General features: G+C 44.6%; 1 protein-coding gene across 2 annotated transcripts in view; it reads left to right on the forward strand.

Moving 5' to 3' along the window:
- The first annotated feature begins 7,751 nt into the window (after nt 1-7,751).
- Nucleotides 7,752-16,756, forward strand: part of LOC133621182 (low-density lipoprotein receptor class A domain-containing protein 4-like) — a 39,918-nt gene continuing 30,913 nt past the window's right edge. For both annotated transcript variants that reach the window (XM_061983134.1, XM_072915539.1), the window contains exon 1: nt 7,752-8,092. In XM_061983134.1, coding sequence (XP_061839118.1) covers nt 7,999-8,092 — 94 coding nt within the window. In that variant the 5' untranslated portion in view covers nt 7,752-7,998. The remainder of the gene's footprint in view (nt 8,093-16,756) is intronic.

Here is a 16,756-nt window from a genome sequence, read left to right on the forward strand (position 1 = left end):
TCGATATATCGCCCAGCCCTACGCTGTATGTACCTTAAAGCCAGCTGCAACGACTCCATCTTTTTAAAAACTCTTCTGTTTTGGCGATGTGCATCCATCTTCCCGCAGCACACAGCAATTTCAAACCACTGGTGAAAAGAAGCATCTCCTACTGACTCACGATTGGCCACAAAGAGCAGCACTTAAGCACATGGCTACTTTAAATATGATTTGCATATTTAAAAGGGGGCGTGGCCTGGGTGTGCCATGTCAAGGCAACTCTTGGGATCAATTCCACGTTGATTGCGGTGTAACACAGAAATGTGCTTGGATTTGTGCACACACTAGAGATGCGCGGATAGGCAATTATTTCATCCGCAACCGCATCAGAAAGTCGTCAACCATCCGCCATCCACCCGATCTAACATTTGATCAGAACCGCACCCGCCCGTTGTTATATATCTAATATAGACGATGCAAGGCATTAGTGAGGTTATAAAGCTTTTGCCTGTTAAAGAAAGGAGACTGATCCAATGCAGCACAGACATTCGCGTGCCACGCTGTCACGACCCAGACGCACACCAGTGCGCAATCATATGGGAGCCGCGCTGAGCGCACCTCCAAGCGCGTCTCGCTGCCGGCGACGGCCGGGTATGGGCCCGACGCTCCAGCGCCATCCATTTTCAGGGCTAGTTGATTCGGCAGGTGGGTTGTTACACACTCCTTAGCGGGTTCCAACTTCCATGGCCACCGTCCTGCTGTCTATATCAACCAGGGTGAGCCCCACCCCTTTCGTGAGCGCACTGCGCGCGGAGTGACCCCTGTTACGCGCCCCCGGCAACAGGGGTGGTGGGCAGGTAAGCTGCGCAGGCGGAGCGCGCGGAGTGACCCCTGTTACGAGCCCCCGGCCACGGGGGTGGCGGGCAGGTAAGCTGCTTACCTGCTGCGCGTGACGCCGGCCGCGGGAAGGCGGACGAGGCGGGGTGTCGGTGCGGTGGGCGCGGTGGTGACCCTGGACGTGCGTCGGGCCCTTCTCGCGGATCGCCTCAGCTACGGCTCCCGGTGGGGCCCTCTCGGGGGAAGGGGCCTCGGTCCCGGACCCCGGCGAGACGTCCCTTCTCCGCTCCGTAAAAGTGTCCATCTCTTTTTTTTTTTTTCTTCTGTTGTGGCATATGCAGCAGGTGCCTGCTCGTTTTTCGTATGTGGGTAACAACATTTAACTATGTATATATATTTCCGAATTGGTTTAACTGCCACCCGCCTGAACCTATTTAAAATCTAATTTTTTTTATTTCAACCGCCCGACCCGACCCGACCCGCGGATAAAATCTAATTTTTTTTTAATTTCATCCGCCCGATCCGCGGATAATCCGCGGACTCCGCGGTTGTGCCCGCAAACCGCGCATCTCTAGCACACACATACGTACTTTTCTGGATTTGACTGTATGTCTAGTTTTAAAGTCTAGTGACATGAGGCCCCTGGCCTCTCTGTTAACGTCAAGCACAAGACCGGCGCAGGGGTCAAGTCACTGTTAGCCTCCTCTATTGGTTGAAGCCCGCCATAACAAGGGAAAGAAACTTGAAGCACTCTTCCCTCCCTCTCCCATAAAAAACAGCAGGCCAACCCTCTCATCCCCCTCTCATTCAACCTTCGCGAACCACTCCCCCATGTAGCTGTTGAGAATATGCCTGTAATATAATTCTTTGATTTTGGACCTCCAGAATCAGCATGGCCTCATACATTTGTGTCAACAAGGTGAAATTACGTCTGAAGACTTTTGACTAGTTCCCTGCCCATTAGGACGTTTCAAAGTGTATAATATGATATACCTTGAACACAGGGTATTTTGTTTTGAAAATAAACCGGATGTTTTTATTTTGTGTTGTGCACGACTTCCTGTTCATTGCAAGCACACTTTAGGTAAATGGATCTGCCGTGTTGACAAGCATAGAAGCTCTGCGTATATTTAGCAAAGAGATGCGGTACGACACCGGCATGGCGGCACCGGTCCGCAGCCGTTACCCATTCAGTGGAAATCCGGGCTTAACTAGCTTAAAGGGGAACATTATCACCAGACCTATGTAAGCGTCAATGTATACCTTGATGTTGCAGAAAAAAGACCATATATTTTTTTAACCGATTTCCGAACTCTAAATGGGTGAATTTTGGCGAATTAAACGCCTTTCTATTATTCGCTCTCGGAGCGATGTCGTTACAACGTGACGTCACATCGGGAAGCAATCCGCCATTTTGTCAAACACCGAGTCAAATCAGCTGTTATTTTCCATTTTTTCGACTGTTTTCCGTACCTTGGAGACATCATGCCTCGTCGGTGTGTTGTCGGAAGGTGTAACAACACGAACAGGGACGGATTCAAGTTGCACCAGTGGCCCAAAGATGCGAAAGTGGCAAGAAATTGGACGGTTTGTTCCGCACACTTTACCGACGAAAGCTATGCTACGACAGAGATGGCAAGAATGTGTGGATATCCTGCGACACTCAAAGCAGATGCATTTCCAACGATAAAGTCAAAGAAATCTGCCGCCAGACCCCCATTGAATCTGCCGGAGTGTGTGAGCAATTCAGGGACAAAGGACCTCGGTAGCACGGCAAGCAATGGCGGCAGTTTGTTCCCGCAGACGAGCGAGCTAAACCCCCTGGATGTCTTGGCTCACACCGTCCCTTATGCCACCGAAGATGATCAAGAGAAGAATATCGACCCTAGCTTCCCTGGCCTGCTGACATCAACTCCAAAACTGGACAGATCAGCTTTCAGGAAAAGAGAGCGGATGAGGGTATGTCTACAGAATATATTAATTGATGTAAATTGGGCTGTCTGCACTCTCAAAGTGCATGTTGTTGCCAAATGTATTTCATATGCTGTAAACCTAGTTCATAGTTGTTAGTTTCCTTTAATGCCAAACAAACACATACCAATCGTTGGTTAGAAGGCGATCGCCGAATTCGTCCTCGCTTTCTCCCGTGTCGCTGGCTGTCGTGTCGTTTTCCTCGGTTTCGCTTGCATACGGTTCAAACCGATATGGCTCAATAGCTTCAGTTTCTTCTTCAATTTCGTTTTCGCTACCTGCCTCCACACTACAACCATCCGTTTCAATACATGCGTAATCTGTTGAATCGCTTAAGCCGCTGAAATCCGAGTCTGAATCCGAGCTAATGTCGCTATAGCTTGCTGTTCTATGCGCCATGTTTGTTTGTGTTGGCATCACTGTGTGACGTCACAGGAAAATGGACGGGTGTATATAACGATGGTTAAAATCAGGCACTTTGAAGCTTTTTTTAGGGATATTGCGTGATGGGTAAAATTTTGAAAAAAACTTCGAAAAATAAAATAAGCCACTGGGAACTGATTTTTAATGGTTTTAACCCTTCTGAAATTGTGATAATGTTCCCCTTTAACAGGCTCCAGACCTTACCTCCCTTTTCTCTTCTGCCACAGTGAACACCGTCGTCTCGCTCGGTAGCATGAACTATTAGCTAGACAAAAAATCTGCACCATAGTAAAGCAGGAGTATATAAAGAATACAAGAGTACCAGCCAAGGGTGTTAACATCATTCTTTTAAATGCAAACGGAACATTTATCCATGAAAATATGGAGAAGCTGCTGGAAAGAGATACCGCAGAAGTAGTCACGACTACTTTTGGTGACAAACTCCATCACAGAACCAATTAAACTTGTAAGAGTGTCATAAAACCATGGCATGCAAATTAGCCATTCTGAATTGTCCATACTGTAAGTATGTATGTGAATGTGCTGTATGTGCTCTGCGATTGGCTGATGAAGTCCAGGGGTTACCCTGCCTCTCACCCCTAGTCAGCTGGGATTGGCTCCAGCTCACTCAGGAGCCTCATGAGGACAACAGTATAGAAAACAGATTGTTGGGGGAAAAAAAGTAGAAATGTTGATGCAAATAACACAAACACGTGCTGACCAGGACCAGAGGGCGGGAGCACATTACACCAGTTTTAAAGTTGCAGGGTCGATTCTTAAGTTGTATAATTAGATTTTAAATGTCTTAAAGGTCTTATTTATCTGGATGTTGTGGGGCTGTCTTGGTTGACAAGACTTTGCAACATCGCGTGGACATCGGGGGCGGTACCTCTGGATTGGCAGACCGGGGTGGTGGTTCCTCTCTTTAAGAAGGGGAACCGGAGGGTGTGTTCCAACTATCGTGGGATCACACTCCTCAGCCTTCCCGGTAAGGTCTATTCAGGTGTACTGGAGAGGAGGCTACGCCGGATAGTCGAACCTCGGATTCAGGAGGAACAGTGTGGTTTTCGTCCTGGTCGTGGAACTGTGGACCAGCTCTATACTCTCGGCAGGGTCCTTGAGGGTGCATGGGAGTTTGCCCAACCAGTCTACATGTGCTTTGTGGACTTGGAGAAGGCATTCGACCGTGTACCCCGGGAAGTCCTGTGGGGAGTGCTCAGAGAGTATGGGGTAACGGACTGTCTTATTGTGGCAGTTCGCTCCCTGTATAATCAGTGTCAGAGCTTGGTCCGCATTGCCGGCAGTAAGTCGGACACGTTTCCAGTGAGGGTTGGACTCCGCCAAGGCTGCCCTTTGTTACCGATTCTGTTCATAACCTTTATGGACAGAATTTCTAGGCGCAGTCAGGGCGTTGAGGGGATCTGGTTTGGTGGCTGCAGGATTAGGTCTCTGCTATTTGCAGATGATGTGGTCCTGATGGCTTCCTCCGGCCAAGATCTTCAGCTCTCACTGGATCGGTTCGCAGCCGAGTGTGAAGCGACTGGGATGGGAATCAGCACCTCCAAGTCCGAGTCCATGGTTCTCTCCCGGAAAAGGGTGGAGTGCCATCTCCGGGTTGGGGAGGAGATCTTGCCCCAAGTGGAGGAGTTCAAGTACCTCGGAGTCTTGTTCACGAGTGGGGGAAGAGTGGATCGTGAGATCGACAGGCGGATCGGTGCGGCGTCTTCAGTAATGCGGACGCTGTATCGATCCGTTGTGGTGAAGAAGGAGCTGAGCCGGAAGGCAAAGCTCTCGATTTACCGGTCGATCTACGTTCCCATCCTCACCTATGGTCATGAGCTTTGGGTCATGACCGAAAGGACAAGATCACGGGTACAAGCGGCCGAAATGAGTTTCCTCCGCCGAGTGGCGGGGCTCTCCCTTAGAGATAGGGTGAGAAGCTCTGTCATTCGGGGGGAGCTCAAAGTAAAGCCGCTGCTCCTCCACATCGAGAGGAGCCAGATGAGGTGGTTCGGGCATCTGGTCAGGATGCCACCCGAACGCCTCCCTAGGAAGGTGTTTCGGGCACGTCCGACCGGTAGGAGGCCACGGGGAAGACCCAGGACACGCTGGGAAGACTATCTCTCCCGGCTAGCCTGGGAACGCCTCGGGATCCCCCGGGAGGAGCTGGACGAAGTGGCTGGGGAAAGGGAAGTCTGGGCTTCCCTTCTTAAGCTGCTGCCCCCGCGACCCGACCTCGGATAAGCGGAAGAAGATGGATGGATGGATGGATGGATGGTCTTATTTATCTGACCTGCTTTTACCGTATCAGCCCTCGTGGATCCTGAGGTCCTCTGGCACTGACATTTTATTTTTTACCAAATACCAGAACAGTCCTGATGTTGAGTAACTCAAACATAACTTAGAAACAACATGCTTTTATACGATGTTTAATCGATGTTGGGTTCTGACGTTGATTTGACCATTGAATTTTTGGTCATTTACCAACCAATATTCTACAACACAAATACAACGTTGAAACAACATGAATTTTGACGACCTTTACTCAATGTCAAGTTGCGACGTTGATTTGAACTTTGAAATTTGGTCATTTCCCAACAACGTGGATCCAACGTTAGACATCAACGTTGTCTCAATTTACAAATACAACTATTTGGCAACGTTGTTTCAAAGTCAGTACGTACGTATAATCAATGTTGTATCAATGCCTGCTGGGTCAGGGCTGCAGAGACCATTTAAATAATAATAAAACCGACTTAAGACACACCTTTATAATCAGGCTTTTTACTGATCATGTTAAACTGTTGTGTTATTGTGTTTTTTTTCTATCTGAATTATTTACATTACTACTGTTATTCTCTCAATCATATGTTTTTATTTATGTCCATCGATCCATTTTCTACCGCTTGTCCCTTTCGGGGTCGCAGGAGGTGCTGGAGCCTATCTCAGCTGCATTCGGGCGGAAGGTGGTGTACACCCTGGACAAGTCACCACCCAAGACCTTCGTATTGTGAGGCACACACACTAACCCCTGTTCCACCGTGCTGCCTTTTTATTTATGTATTATTTATAATTTATTTTTACATTTATTTTATCATATGTTTCATCACATTAAAAAGTGCAGTAATACATGGGACACTTAAGTATTATTCATATATTTCGTTTTTCATTTTTATTTAAACACACAGAAATCGATCCAAATTAAAAAATACAACATACAATACAATATTATTTTTACTATTAAGCTATTATTACATTATTATTTTTTTAGGGGGGGGGGGGGGCGTGGACATACTATCGAACCCTATACCATCCATCAGGGCCGGCCCGTGGCATAGGCCGTATAGGCAAATGCTAAGGGCGCCGTCCATTAGGGGGCGCCACGCCAGTGCCACAAATGTTGGAGAAAAAAAATAAATAAATAAATAAAAGTTGGTACTATTTCTAAATACAAAAAATAATCCCACGTTAATTAAAATGCAAAGTAAAGCCTATTTAATAGAAATATTATTTGTTACAACATTACGCCCCCCCCGCACGGTGCGCCCCCTCCCTTCCCGTACCATGACTCTTTTTGGACGTCACCACATCAAAAAATCAACACAAGATGTCAAAACGGCCAAAACTGTCAGGTGCCCAGGGAAGAAAAAAGAGAAAAGAAGAGGAGGAGAAACGAGAAAAGACAGAGGTAGCAGGTAAGTAACGTTAGCCTACATGAAATTATTGGTCTGTTACAGAATGTGATAGTAACCTGGCTTTTTAGCATTAAGCTAATGTTACATGATTCGGCAATTGCTAATCAATAAATAGCTAGTTCTGTTTTAACGTCGGGTTAATATTGTGGAGGGGGCTAAATTGTTATGGAAAATAATAATGTAACGTTAGGTAATTACAGTACTCCCACCTTACATTCCTCAGGGACATTTGTATTAGATCTTTTAAGCAGGTGTTTTTTGTTTACATTGTTATTGCCTTCTGGTTAGCTAATGTTTGCCCTGCAGGTAATAGTCACTTTTCCACCCCTTTATATATTAGGTATAGTTGTAAGTAAAAAAAAAAAAAAGGTCACAGACAAAGCTATTCGGGTTCTTGTGAGTATATACACTTCACTGCCGATGTGGGGGGGCGCCACCTAAAATCTTGCCTAGGGCGCCAGATTGGTTAGGGCCATCCATCCATTTTCTACCGCTTGTCCCTTTCGGGGTCGCAGGAGGTGCTGGAGCCTATCTCAGCTGCATTCGGGCGGAAGGTGGGGTACACCCTGGACAAGTCGCCATCTCATCGCAGGGCCAACACAGATAGACAGACAACATTCACACTCACATTCACACACTAGGGCCAATTTAGTGTTGCCAATCAACCTTACAATAATGTTAATCTAAGTCCAAGTAATATTAACTTGGCCTTGCGCACTTTGCCGTAAGAAATGAATGACATCATGCTCAGTAAAGGCTCCTCCCCCCGAGTCGTTTGATTGGTCGGCGTGGCTGTCAGTGACGTTAGGGGTGGGGTTTGAGACCACCGGTTCTTGTGCGAGGACAGCTGCACAGGCAGGAGGAAGACGGAAGAACCGCACCGAAGCAGCCACTAAATCACTTTCCCAAACCACCTCGGAGCGAAACATGGCGTGAGAGACCACCGCGGACAATACGAACCAAAGTGTCGGACTCTGCTGCCGCTGCCGGGAAGTTTTTGCTTGTTGAGCCGTCGGAGAGGCCGACGGTGGCGGCAGCAGCGGCGGCGGCGGCTCCTCTCCCCACGGAGCGGTGTCCCGGTCTACCGAGCCCCATGCAAAATGTAACGGCCCTTGCCGGGTCCGACAAGTCCGATGTCACCTGCTCCTGCAACTGCACCTCCTCGCAGCCTCAGGGCATGGACATATGTAAGTACACTTTCCACCTCCTTTTATGGAGTCTTTACTTTATTCACGTAATCTGAATGTTGGGTGCGCGCTAATTCTCGAAGAACAATATTCATAACTGCTTGCACACTACAGTATCAACTTTTATACAGGGTCCCTGCTGTTTTTTAATGTGACATACAGTATTTTTAGATCATGCTGTTACAATATGATTGCACAGGATTTATGTTGGATTTTTAACCCTTTCTTTTCTTTTTTTTCCTAATCTCAAAGAAGTCATACCAAAGTAAAGGAAAGCTTTCATTGAAACAAATCTTTTTGCGTCTTCCACACTACTAAGTGCCATATTTTCAGGACTATAGAACGCACCAGTATACAGGTAAAAGCCAGTAAATTAGAATATTTTGAAAAACTTGATTTATTTCAGTAATTGCATTCAAAAGGTGTAACTTGTACATTATATTTATTCATTGCACACAGACTGATGCATTCAAATGTTTATTTCATTTAATTTTGATGATTTGAAGTGGCAACAAATGAAAATCCAAAATTCCGTGTGTCACAAAATTAGAATATTACTTAAGGCTAATACAAAAAAGGGATTTTTAGAAATGTTGGCCAACTGAATAGTATGAAAATGAAAAATATGAGCGTGTACAATACTCAATACTTGGTTGGAGCTCCTTTTGCCTCAATTACTGCGTTAATGCGGCGTGGCATGGAGCCAGCAGATGACATGGCACCCCAAACCATCACCCAACCATGCAAATTTTGCATTTCCTTTGGAAAATCTGGAGGAAGACAGGAGAGGCACAGGATCCACGTTGCCTGAAGTCTGGTGTGTTTCCACCATCAGTGATGGTTTGGGGTGCCATGTCATCTGCTGGTGTCGGTCCACTCTGTTTCCTGAGATCCAGGGTCAACGCAGCCGTCTACCAGCAAGTTTTAGAGCACTTCATGCTTCCTGCTGCTGACCTGCTCTATGGAGATGGAGATTTCAAGTTCCAACAGGACTTGGCGCCTACACACAGCGCACAATCTACCCGTGCCTGGTTTACGGACCATGGTATTTCTGTTCTAAATTGGCCCGCCAACTCCCCTGACCTTAGCCCCATAGAAAATCTGTGGGGTATTGTGAAAAGGAAGATGCAGAATGCCAGACCCAAAAACGCAGAAGAGTTGAAGGCCACTATCAGAGCAACCTGGGCTCTCATAACACCTGAGCAGTGCCAGAAACTCATCGACTCCATGCCACGCCGCATTAACGCAGTAATTGAGGCAAAAGGAGCTCCAACCAAGTATTGAGTATTGTACATGCTCATATTTTTCATTTTCATACTTTTCAGTTGGCCAACATTTCTAAAAATCCCTTTTTTGCATTAGCCTTAAGTAATATTCTAATTTTGTGACACACGGAATTTTGGATTTTCATTTGTTGCCACTTCAAATCATCAAAATTAAATGAAATAAACATTTGAATGCATCAGTCTGTGTGCAATGAATAAATATAATGTACAAGTTACACCTTTTGAATGCAATTACTGAAATAAATCAAGTTTTTCAAAATATTCTAATTTACTGGCTTTTACCTGTATAAGTCGCACCCACTAAATTTTAGAATTAAAAAATATTTTTCCATACATTAGACTATAAACCGCAGGCATTAGTGTTGTCCCAATACCAATATTTTGGTACCGGTACCAAAATTAATTCGATACTTTTCTGTACTTTTCTAAATAAAGGGGACCATAACAAATTGCATTATTGGCTTTATTTTAACAAAAAAATCTTACGGTACATTAATCATATGTTTCTTATTGCAAGTTTGTCGTTAAATAAAATACTGAACAAACAAGACAACTTGTCTGTTTTTAGTAAGTAAGCAAACAAAGGCTCTTAATTAGTCTGCTGACATACGCAGTAACATATTGTGTCATTTATCATTATATTATTTTGTCAAAATGATTAAGGACAAGTGGTAGAAAATTAATTATTAATCTACTTGTTCATTTATTGTCAATATCTGCTTACTTTCTTTTTTAACATGTTCTGTCTACAATTATGTTCAAATGTAATAATCACTTATTCTTCTGTTGTTTGATACTTTACATTAGTTTTGTATGATACCACAAATTTGGGTATCAATCCGATACCAAGTCGTTACAGGATCATACATTGGTCATATTCAAAGTCCTCATGTGTCCAGGGACATATTTCCTGAGTTTATAAACATAATATAAATAAAAAAAAAACGAAAGAAGATGTTGTGATGCCAAAAAATATCGACGTAATCATAGTAGTATTGACTAGATACGCTACTGTACTTGGTATCATTACAGTGGATGTTAGGTGTAGATCCACCAGTGGTGTTTGTTTACATTCTGACACCGGTGAGCTACGGTGTGTAGTAAAATTTGTTTAGCTATTCCTCGCCCTGCAGGGATGATACTTGTAAGAAACGTACTCTGTTTGTCGGCATGGAGACGAGGATTAGTGATTTAGAAGTAGCTAAAACACTGCCGACTGGGGCTGGACTTTAGCCGCTAGCTAGCCAGCCATGTCTTAAAGCACCTCTGCCGGTGGGCGTTTCAGTGTTACTAATGATAAATCGTTAGTTTTTAAGCCAAAATGCGTCCATTCTCCCTTTTCGGTCTACACACTGTAAGTACTCCGTGATTGTGCGCTGCCGAACATGCTCGTCTGCTGGTAAACCAGCAATGACACAACGTGACGACGACGGGGAGCGGCGGACCGGTACTTTTCAGAGGCGGTATAGTACCGAAAATGATTCATTAGTATCGCGGTACTATACTAATACCGGTATACCGTACAACCATAGCAGGTATATGTGTTGTGAATTGAGGTATTTATAGAGGTGGGGAAATAATTAATTTTGACATGCATCGCAATTCGGACATGGATGATTATAAAATTGATTAGTAAACGTCGATAATCGATTTAATTTATTGTAATTAAAGTAATGCAGACAGTTCTAAAATTTGGCTGAGCAGCTCCTTTATTTTAGGGCCCTTATGTTCCAGTTTTGCACACATTTCCATGAATTTAATAAATGTGATGGGAATATTTTATTACAAATGCACTATTTTTAAAAGTCGGAAGTGATAAACGCTTATTTAGTGAAACGAAAATAAATGTAAAACTGCATCAGTATACATAAATTAATCGAATCGTAGCTCCTAATCATAGTCGAATTGTGAGGTGGCCAAAGATTCCCGCCTCTAGTTATTTACACAGAAATATTGTGTAAATGTTTATTTACGTACCGTACCTTAATTGTTTCCGAGCGGTGTCTGTAACGCGGCAGTAAAACGGCTGATCAAACAAAACAGAAGTCATCGTCATGGAGCCACTAGCTGCGCAAGCTAGCTCTCCAAACAGCTAAACAAACTGAATAACTCTACGGTGACACTTTGGTGAATTTACTGAGGAAATTGTGAAACCAAAACAATACAAAAATAATGCCATTGTAAGTTAATGATACTAACACAGACACTCGTAAACATGTTAGCATATTAGCTAATGCCAACGGCGCTAGCTTCAGTACATTATGATAGCACGTACAAATATGCATGAAAACACTCTTACATACATCACACATGGGACGGTTTAGTAAGTATGAATTGTTTTAGTTGTATTGTAAAACTTACAAATGTTGCTTGGAGGGATGAATGAAGAATCCATATGAGTAGAAACGCTATGGACGGCTCGAAGACAGAATGGCACGTCTACTTCCGGTTGAAAGCACTAAATGGAAGGACACTACAGCACCTGCATCGAGGAAATTTGTCCAAAAGATGGCGCCATAGCACAAACAACAAAACAGCCTCTCAGTGCTTGTTTTTTAAAAAACATAATTTTTTTACTATGGCCATCAGCGAAAAAAAAATCTATAAATTAGCCGCTCCGTTTTATAAGCCACAGGGTGTAAAGTATAGGAAAAAAAAGGAGCGGCTTATAGTTTTGAATTTACGGTAATTGTATATTTACTCAGTAGTGTTGGTTGGAAAAACAGTAACATGCTGTGCAAAAGCTACACAAATAATAATTGTATCCCTGCCTTGTTGTTTAGCGTAAGCTAAAACTTAGTGTGTTCCGTGTACCTGGGAAGTTGGAGGCCGGAGCTGGGAATGACGTCACAGCCGGGCTTTGAGTGTTCCAGTTACGAGGCCGGAAATCAAGATGGCCACATTCATGGAAGCTATTCATGCGCTTGCTTCACCTGAATATATGTTAATTGCGCTAAAAAAAACAAGGGCACACTTCTGGCCTTCACAATAAATTTGCTGTGCGTTACATCCTGTCGGACTTTGCTAACAAAATAAAACTCCCATAGAGTAGCTTACATATGTACAATTATTATTTTGCACTTGCAGAAACAATATCTTACTACAATTTGCAGTGAGGACTGTTGCCATACAATTACTTTTAATCCAAAATTGCACTTTTGATATTTTGGAAAAATTTTTAACTGTGCAGAGTTTTTTTTAAATGGTGAAAACAAAGTACATTTGTATTTTGTAAAAAAAAAAAACAACACATTTTTAATATTTAAGTGTACCGTATTTTCCGCACTATAAGGCGCACCGGATTATTAGCCGCACCTTCTATGAATTACATATTTCATAATTTTGTCCACCAATAAGCCGCCCCGGACTAAAAGCCGCGCCTACGCTGCGCTAAAGTGAATGTCAAAAAAACGCTGCGCTAAAGTGAATGTCAAAAAAACAGTCAGATAGTTCAGTCAAACTTTAATAATATATTGAAAACCAGCGTTCTAACAACTCTGTCCCAAAATGTACGCAAATGTGCAATCACAAACATAGTAAAATTCAAAATGGTGTAGAACAATAGCAACATAATGTTGCTTTAACGTTAATGTCACAACACACAAAATAAACATAGCGCTCACCTTCTGAAGTTATTCTTCATTCGTAAATCCTTCGAATTCTTCGTCTTCGGTGTCCGAATTGAAAAGTTGGGCGAATACGGGATCCAAAATGGCCGGTTCCGTCTCGTAGAAGTCATCGGGAGTCAGTGTCGCTGTTGTTCTGTGAATCCTGCCTTCCGGAAAGCTCGGACCACAGTTGTGACCGAAATATCTGCCCAAGCATTTACGATCCACTGGCAAATGTTGGCGTATGTCGTCCGAGGCTGTCTGCCCGTCTTAGTGAAGGTGTGTTCGCCTTCGGAGCTGTGTGAAAAAAGCCACCCGGCCTCTTCGCGTAAACTTCCCTTAACCACTCGCTCATCTTTTCTTCATCCATCCATCCCTTCGAGTTAGCTTTTATGATGACGCCGGCTGGAAAGGTCTCTTTTGGCAAGGTCTTCCTTTTGAATATCACCATGAGTGGAAGTTAGCATGGCAAGCTAGAACCACAGTGAAGGATGACTTCATTCCCTGTGGTGCGAATATTCACCGTACGTGCTCCCGTTCCACAGTGCGGTTCACAGGAATATCAGTTGCTGTGAAATACGGTAGTAATCCGTGTGCGGATGGAGAGATTGCGTCTTTTTATGAACCGGATCGCTTATTAGGAGCCATTTTGTGGTCTTTACAGATGTAAACAGGAAATGAAACGTACGGTGATATCCGCGCGTTTTTTCTTCTTCTTCCGGGGGCGGGTGAAGCGCTTCCTTTTCTATGGGGGCGGGTGAAGCGCTTCCTGTTCTATGGGGGCGGGTGCTTTCCTTGGCGGTTGCTTGCGTAGAAGAAGAAGCGCTTCCTGTTCTACCGGGAAAAAAGATGGCGGCTGTTTACCGAAGTTGCGAGACCGAAACTTTATGAAAATGAATCGTAATAAAGCGCACCGGGTTATTAGGCGCACTGTCAGCTTTTGAGAAAAATTGTGGTTTTTAGGTGCGCCTTATAGTGCGGAAAATACGGTAGATCAAATCGAGTTGAATTTAATTAAATTGTGCTTAATTGATTTCGAAGCTTGTGAATCGAAATCAAATGGATTTGGGAAATGGGCGATGACACCCAGCCCGAGTCAGGACACCTTAGACTAACAGCGCATTTCCAAACTTCACAATAAAAGCACTGAACGCTAAATTCTGTCCGACAAAATAAGGGTCTTAGGTAAATAGCTTTCACAAGCATGTTTTTTGCACATTTGCTGTGTTCTGTAATTATTATGGTTTTGCTGTGATAACTATGACAATATGTTGTGGGACTCTGCAGTATTGCGTGGACATCGGGGGCGGTGCCACTGGATTGGCAGACGGTGGTTCCTTTATTTACGAAGGGGAATCGTAGGGTGTGTTCCAACTTTCGTGGGATCACATTCCTCAGCCTTCCCGGTAAAGTCTATCCAGGTGTACTGGAGTAGAGGCTACGCTGGATAGTCGAACCTCGGATTCTGGAGGAGCAGTGTGGTTTTCATCCTGATCGTGGATCCGTGAACCAGCTCTATACTCTCGACAGGGTTCTTGAGGGTGCATGGGAGTTTGCCCAACCAGTCTACATGTGCTTTGTGGACTTGGAGAAGGCCTTTGACCGTGTCTCTCGTGAAGTCCTGTGGAGAGTGCTCAGAGAATATGGGATATCGCACCGTGTGTATGATCGTTGTCAGAGCTTGGTCCGTATTGCCGGTAGTAAGTTGGACCCATTTCCAGTGAGGGTTGGACTCCGCCACGGCTGCCCTTTGTCACCGATTCTGTTCACAACTTTTATGGACCGAATTTCAAGGTGCAGTCAGGGCGTTGAGGGAATCCGGTTTGGTGGCTGCATGATTAGGTCTCTGCTTTTTGCAGATGATGTGGTCCTGTTGGCTTCATCTGGCCAGGATCTTCAGCTCTCACTGGATCGGGTCGCAGCCGAGTGTGAAGCGACAGGGATTAAAATCAGCACCTCCAAGTCCGAGTCCATGGTTCTCGCCCGGAAAAGGGTGGAGTGCCATCTTTGGGTTGGGGAGGAAATCTTTCCCCAAGTGAAAGAATTCAAGTTCCTCTGAGACTTGTTCACGAGGGAGGGAAGAATGGATTGTGAGATCGACAGGCGGATGGGTGCGGCGTCTGCAGTGATGAGGACCCTGTATTGATCTGTTGTGGTGAAGAAGGAGCTAAGCCGGAAGGCAAAGCTCTCAATTTACCGGTTGATCTACGTCCCCATCCTCACCTATGGTCATAAGCTTTGGGTTATGACCGAAAGGACAAGATCATGGGTACAGGCGGCAGAAATTAGTTTCCTCCGTCAAGTGGCACGGCTCTCCCTTAGAGATAGGGTGAGAAGCTCTGTCTTTATGGAGGAGCTCAGAGTAAAGCCGCTGCTCCTCCACATTGACAGGAGCCAGTTGAGGTGGTTCAGGCATTTGATCAGGATGCCCCCTGAACGCCTCCCTGGGGAGGTGTTTAGGGCACATCCGACCGGTAGGAGACCACGGGGAAGACCCAGGACACAATGGGGAGACTGTGTCTCCCAGCTGGCCTGGGAATGCCTCGATATCCCCCGGGAAGAGCTGGACGAAGTAACTGGTGTGATGGGAGTCTGGGCTTCTCTGCTTAGACTGCTGCCCCCGCGACCGGACTTTGGATAAGCGGAAGAAGATGTATGGATGGATGTGATATTTATTACATAACATTTTATTCATATTGTTGCATTATTTAAATTACAATTCAGTTGCTTGCTTGTCAAAAACTGCTTTTTAAACGAAATGTATATGTTTTCTCCTATTCAGTTGATTTGGTTCAGGTATGGGTAAAATAATACACCACAAAAGACAGTATTCGTGGATAAATATCTGCCGTTTAGTTAATCATTTTAACATCCTTGGCAGACTTGCAGTCTTACGGTCAAACTGCTTTAGCAAGTTGGCTATGCGGTCACTCATGTTTTTGATGGTTTCTTTCTTTAATTCAACGAATATCATTCACTTCTTCGCAGCACTTTTCTTCACACTCTCCTTTGCAATGGTATGAAAACAAATACGTCAATCACGAGCTATAAGATAAGACCATCGAGTAAGAGTGCAAGTTTTTGGCGGATCTTACAGGGCTCATACTGACAATCACTACGCCAACTAGTGGTGGGGAGAGTCATAACTGAAGTTTTTGCTCGCAAACTAAAGCACAACAATTAGGTGAGACAGAGGTTGGATTTCAAAACACTTGTAAGGCGAGGTACCGCTGTGCTAATATTACTACTGCTGCTTATAACAAAGCTGGTATGCAGGTTTTCTATTAAAATATGTACAAGTTGTAGACTCTTGTGTTTACCTTTTTCTCTTTAAATGAAACAAGATCAAATTGGGCCCTGCATCTTTTGACTTCTCAGTGCAAAGAAGTTAGGTGCAGGGGTCCCCACAGAGGGTTAAATAGTTGTCAGTCAGACAGGAAACCGGAGGCTTGATATGTCTGCAGCCCACAGAGAAAGTGTTCTACCATAACGCTGCCCGCAGATTTTCCTCTTTAAGCAGACATGCACAGCAGAAACACAGGGGTCAGGGATCAGTGACAGTGTGCAGACAAAGACAAACAAACGGAACGATGGCACACACAGACAGTAAATTCCAAGCAGAAACAAACAAGCATGGGGACGTGCACTCCGAAGACAAACATGTGGCCATACAGAAAGGGTCCAGACTGAGTTCTGCTCATGTGTCATTTCCATGGGGACACAGTCCCGGCCAGCGTGAGGTGAATGCAGGATATTCTTTTTTCCGTGTG

This window comes from Nerophis lumbriciformis, linkage group LG21 (genome assembly GCF_033978685.3).
Source record: "Nerophis lumbriciformis linkage group LG21, RoL_Nlum_v2.1, whole genome shotgun sequence".
Classification (NCBI taxonomy): Eukaryota; Metazoa; Chordata; class Actinopteri; order Syngnathiformes; family Syngnathidae; genus Nerophis; species Nerophis lumbriciformis.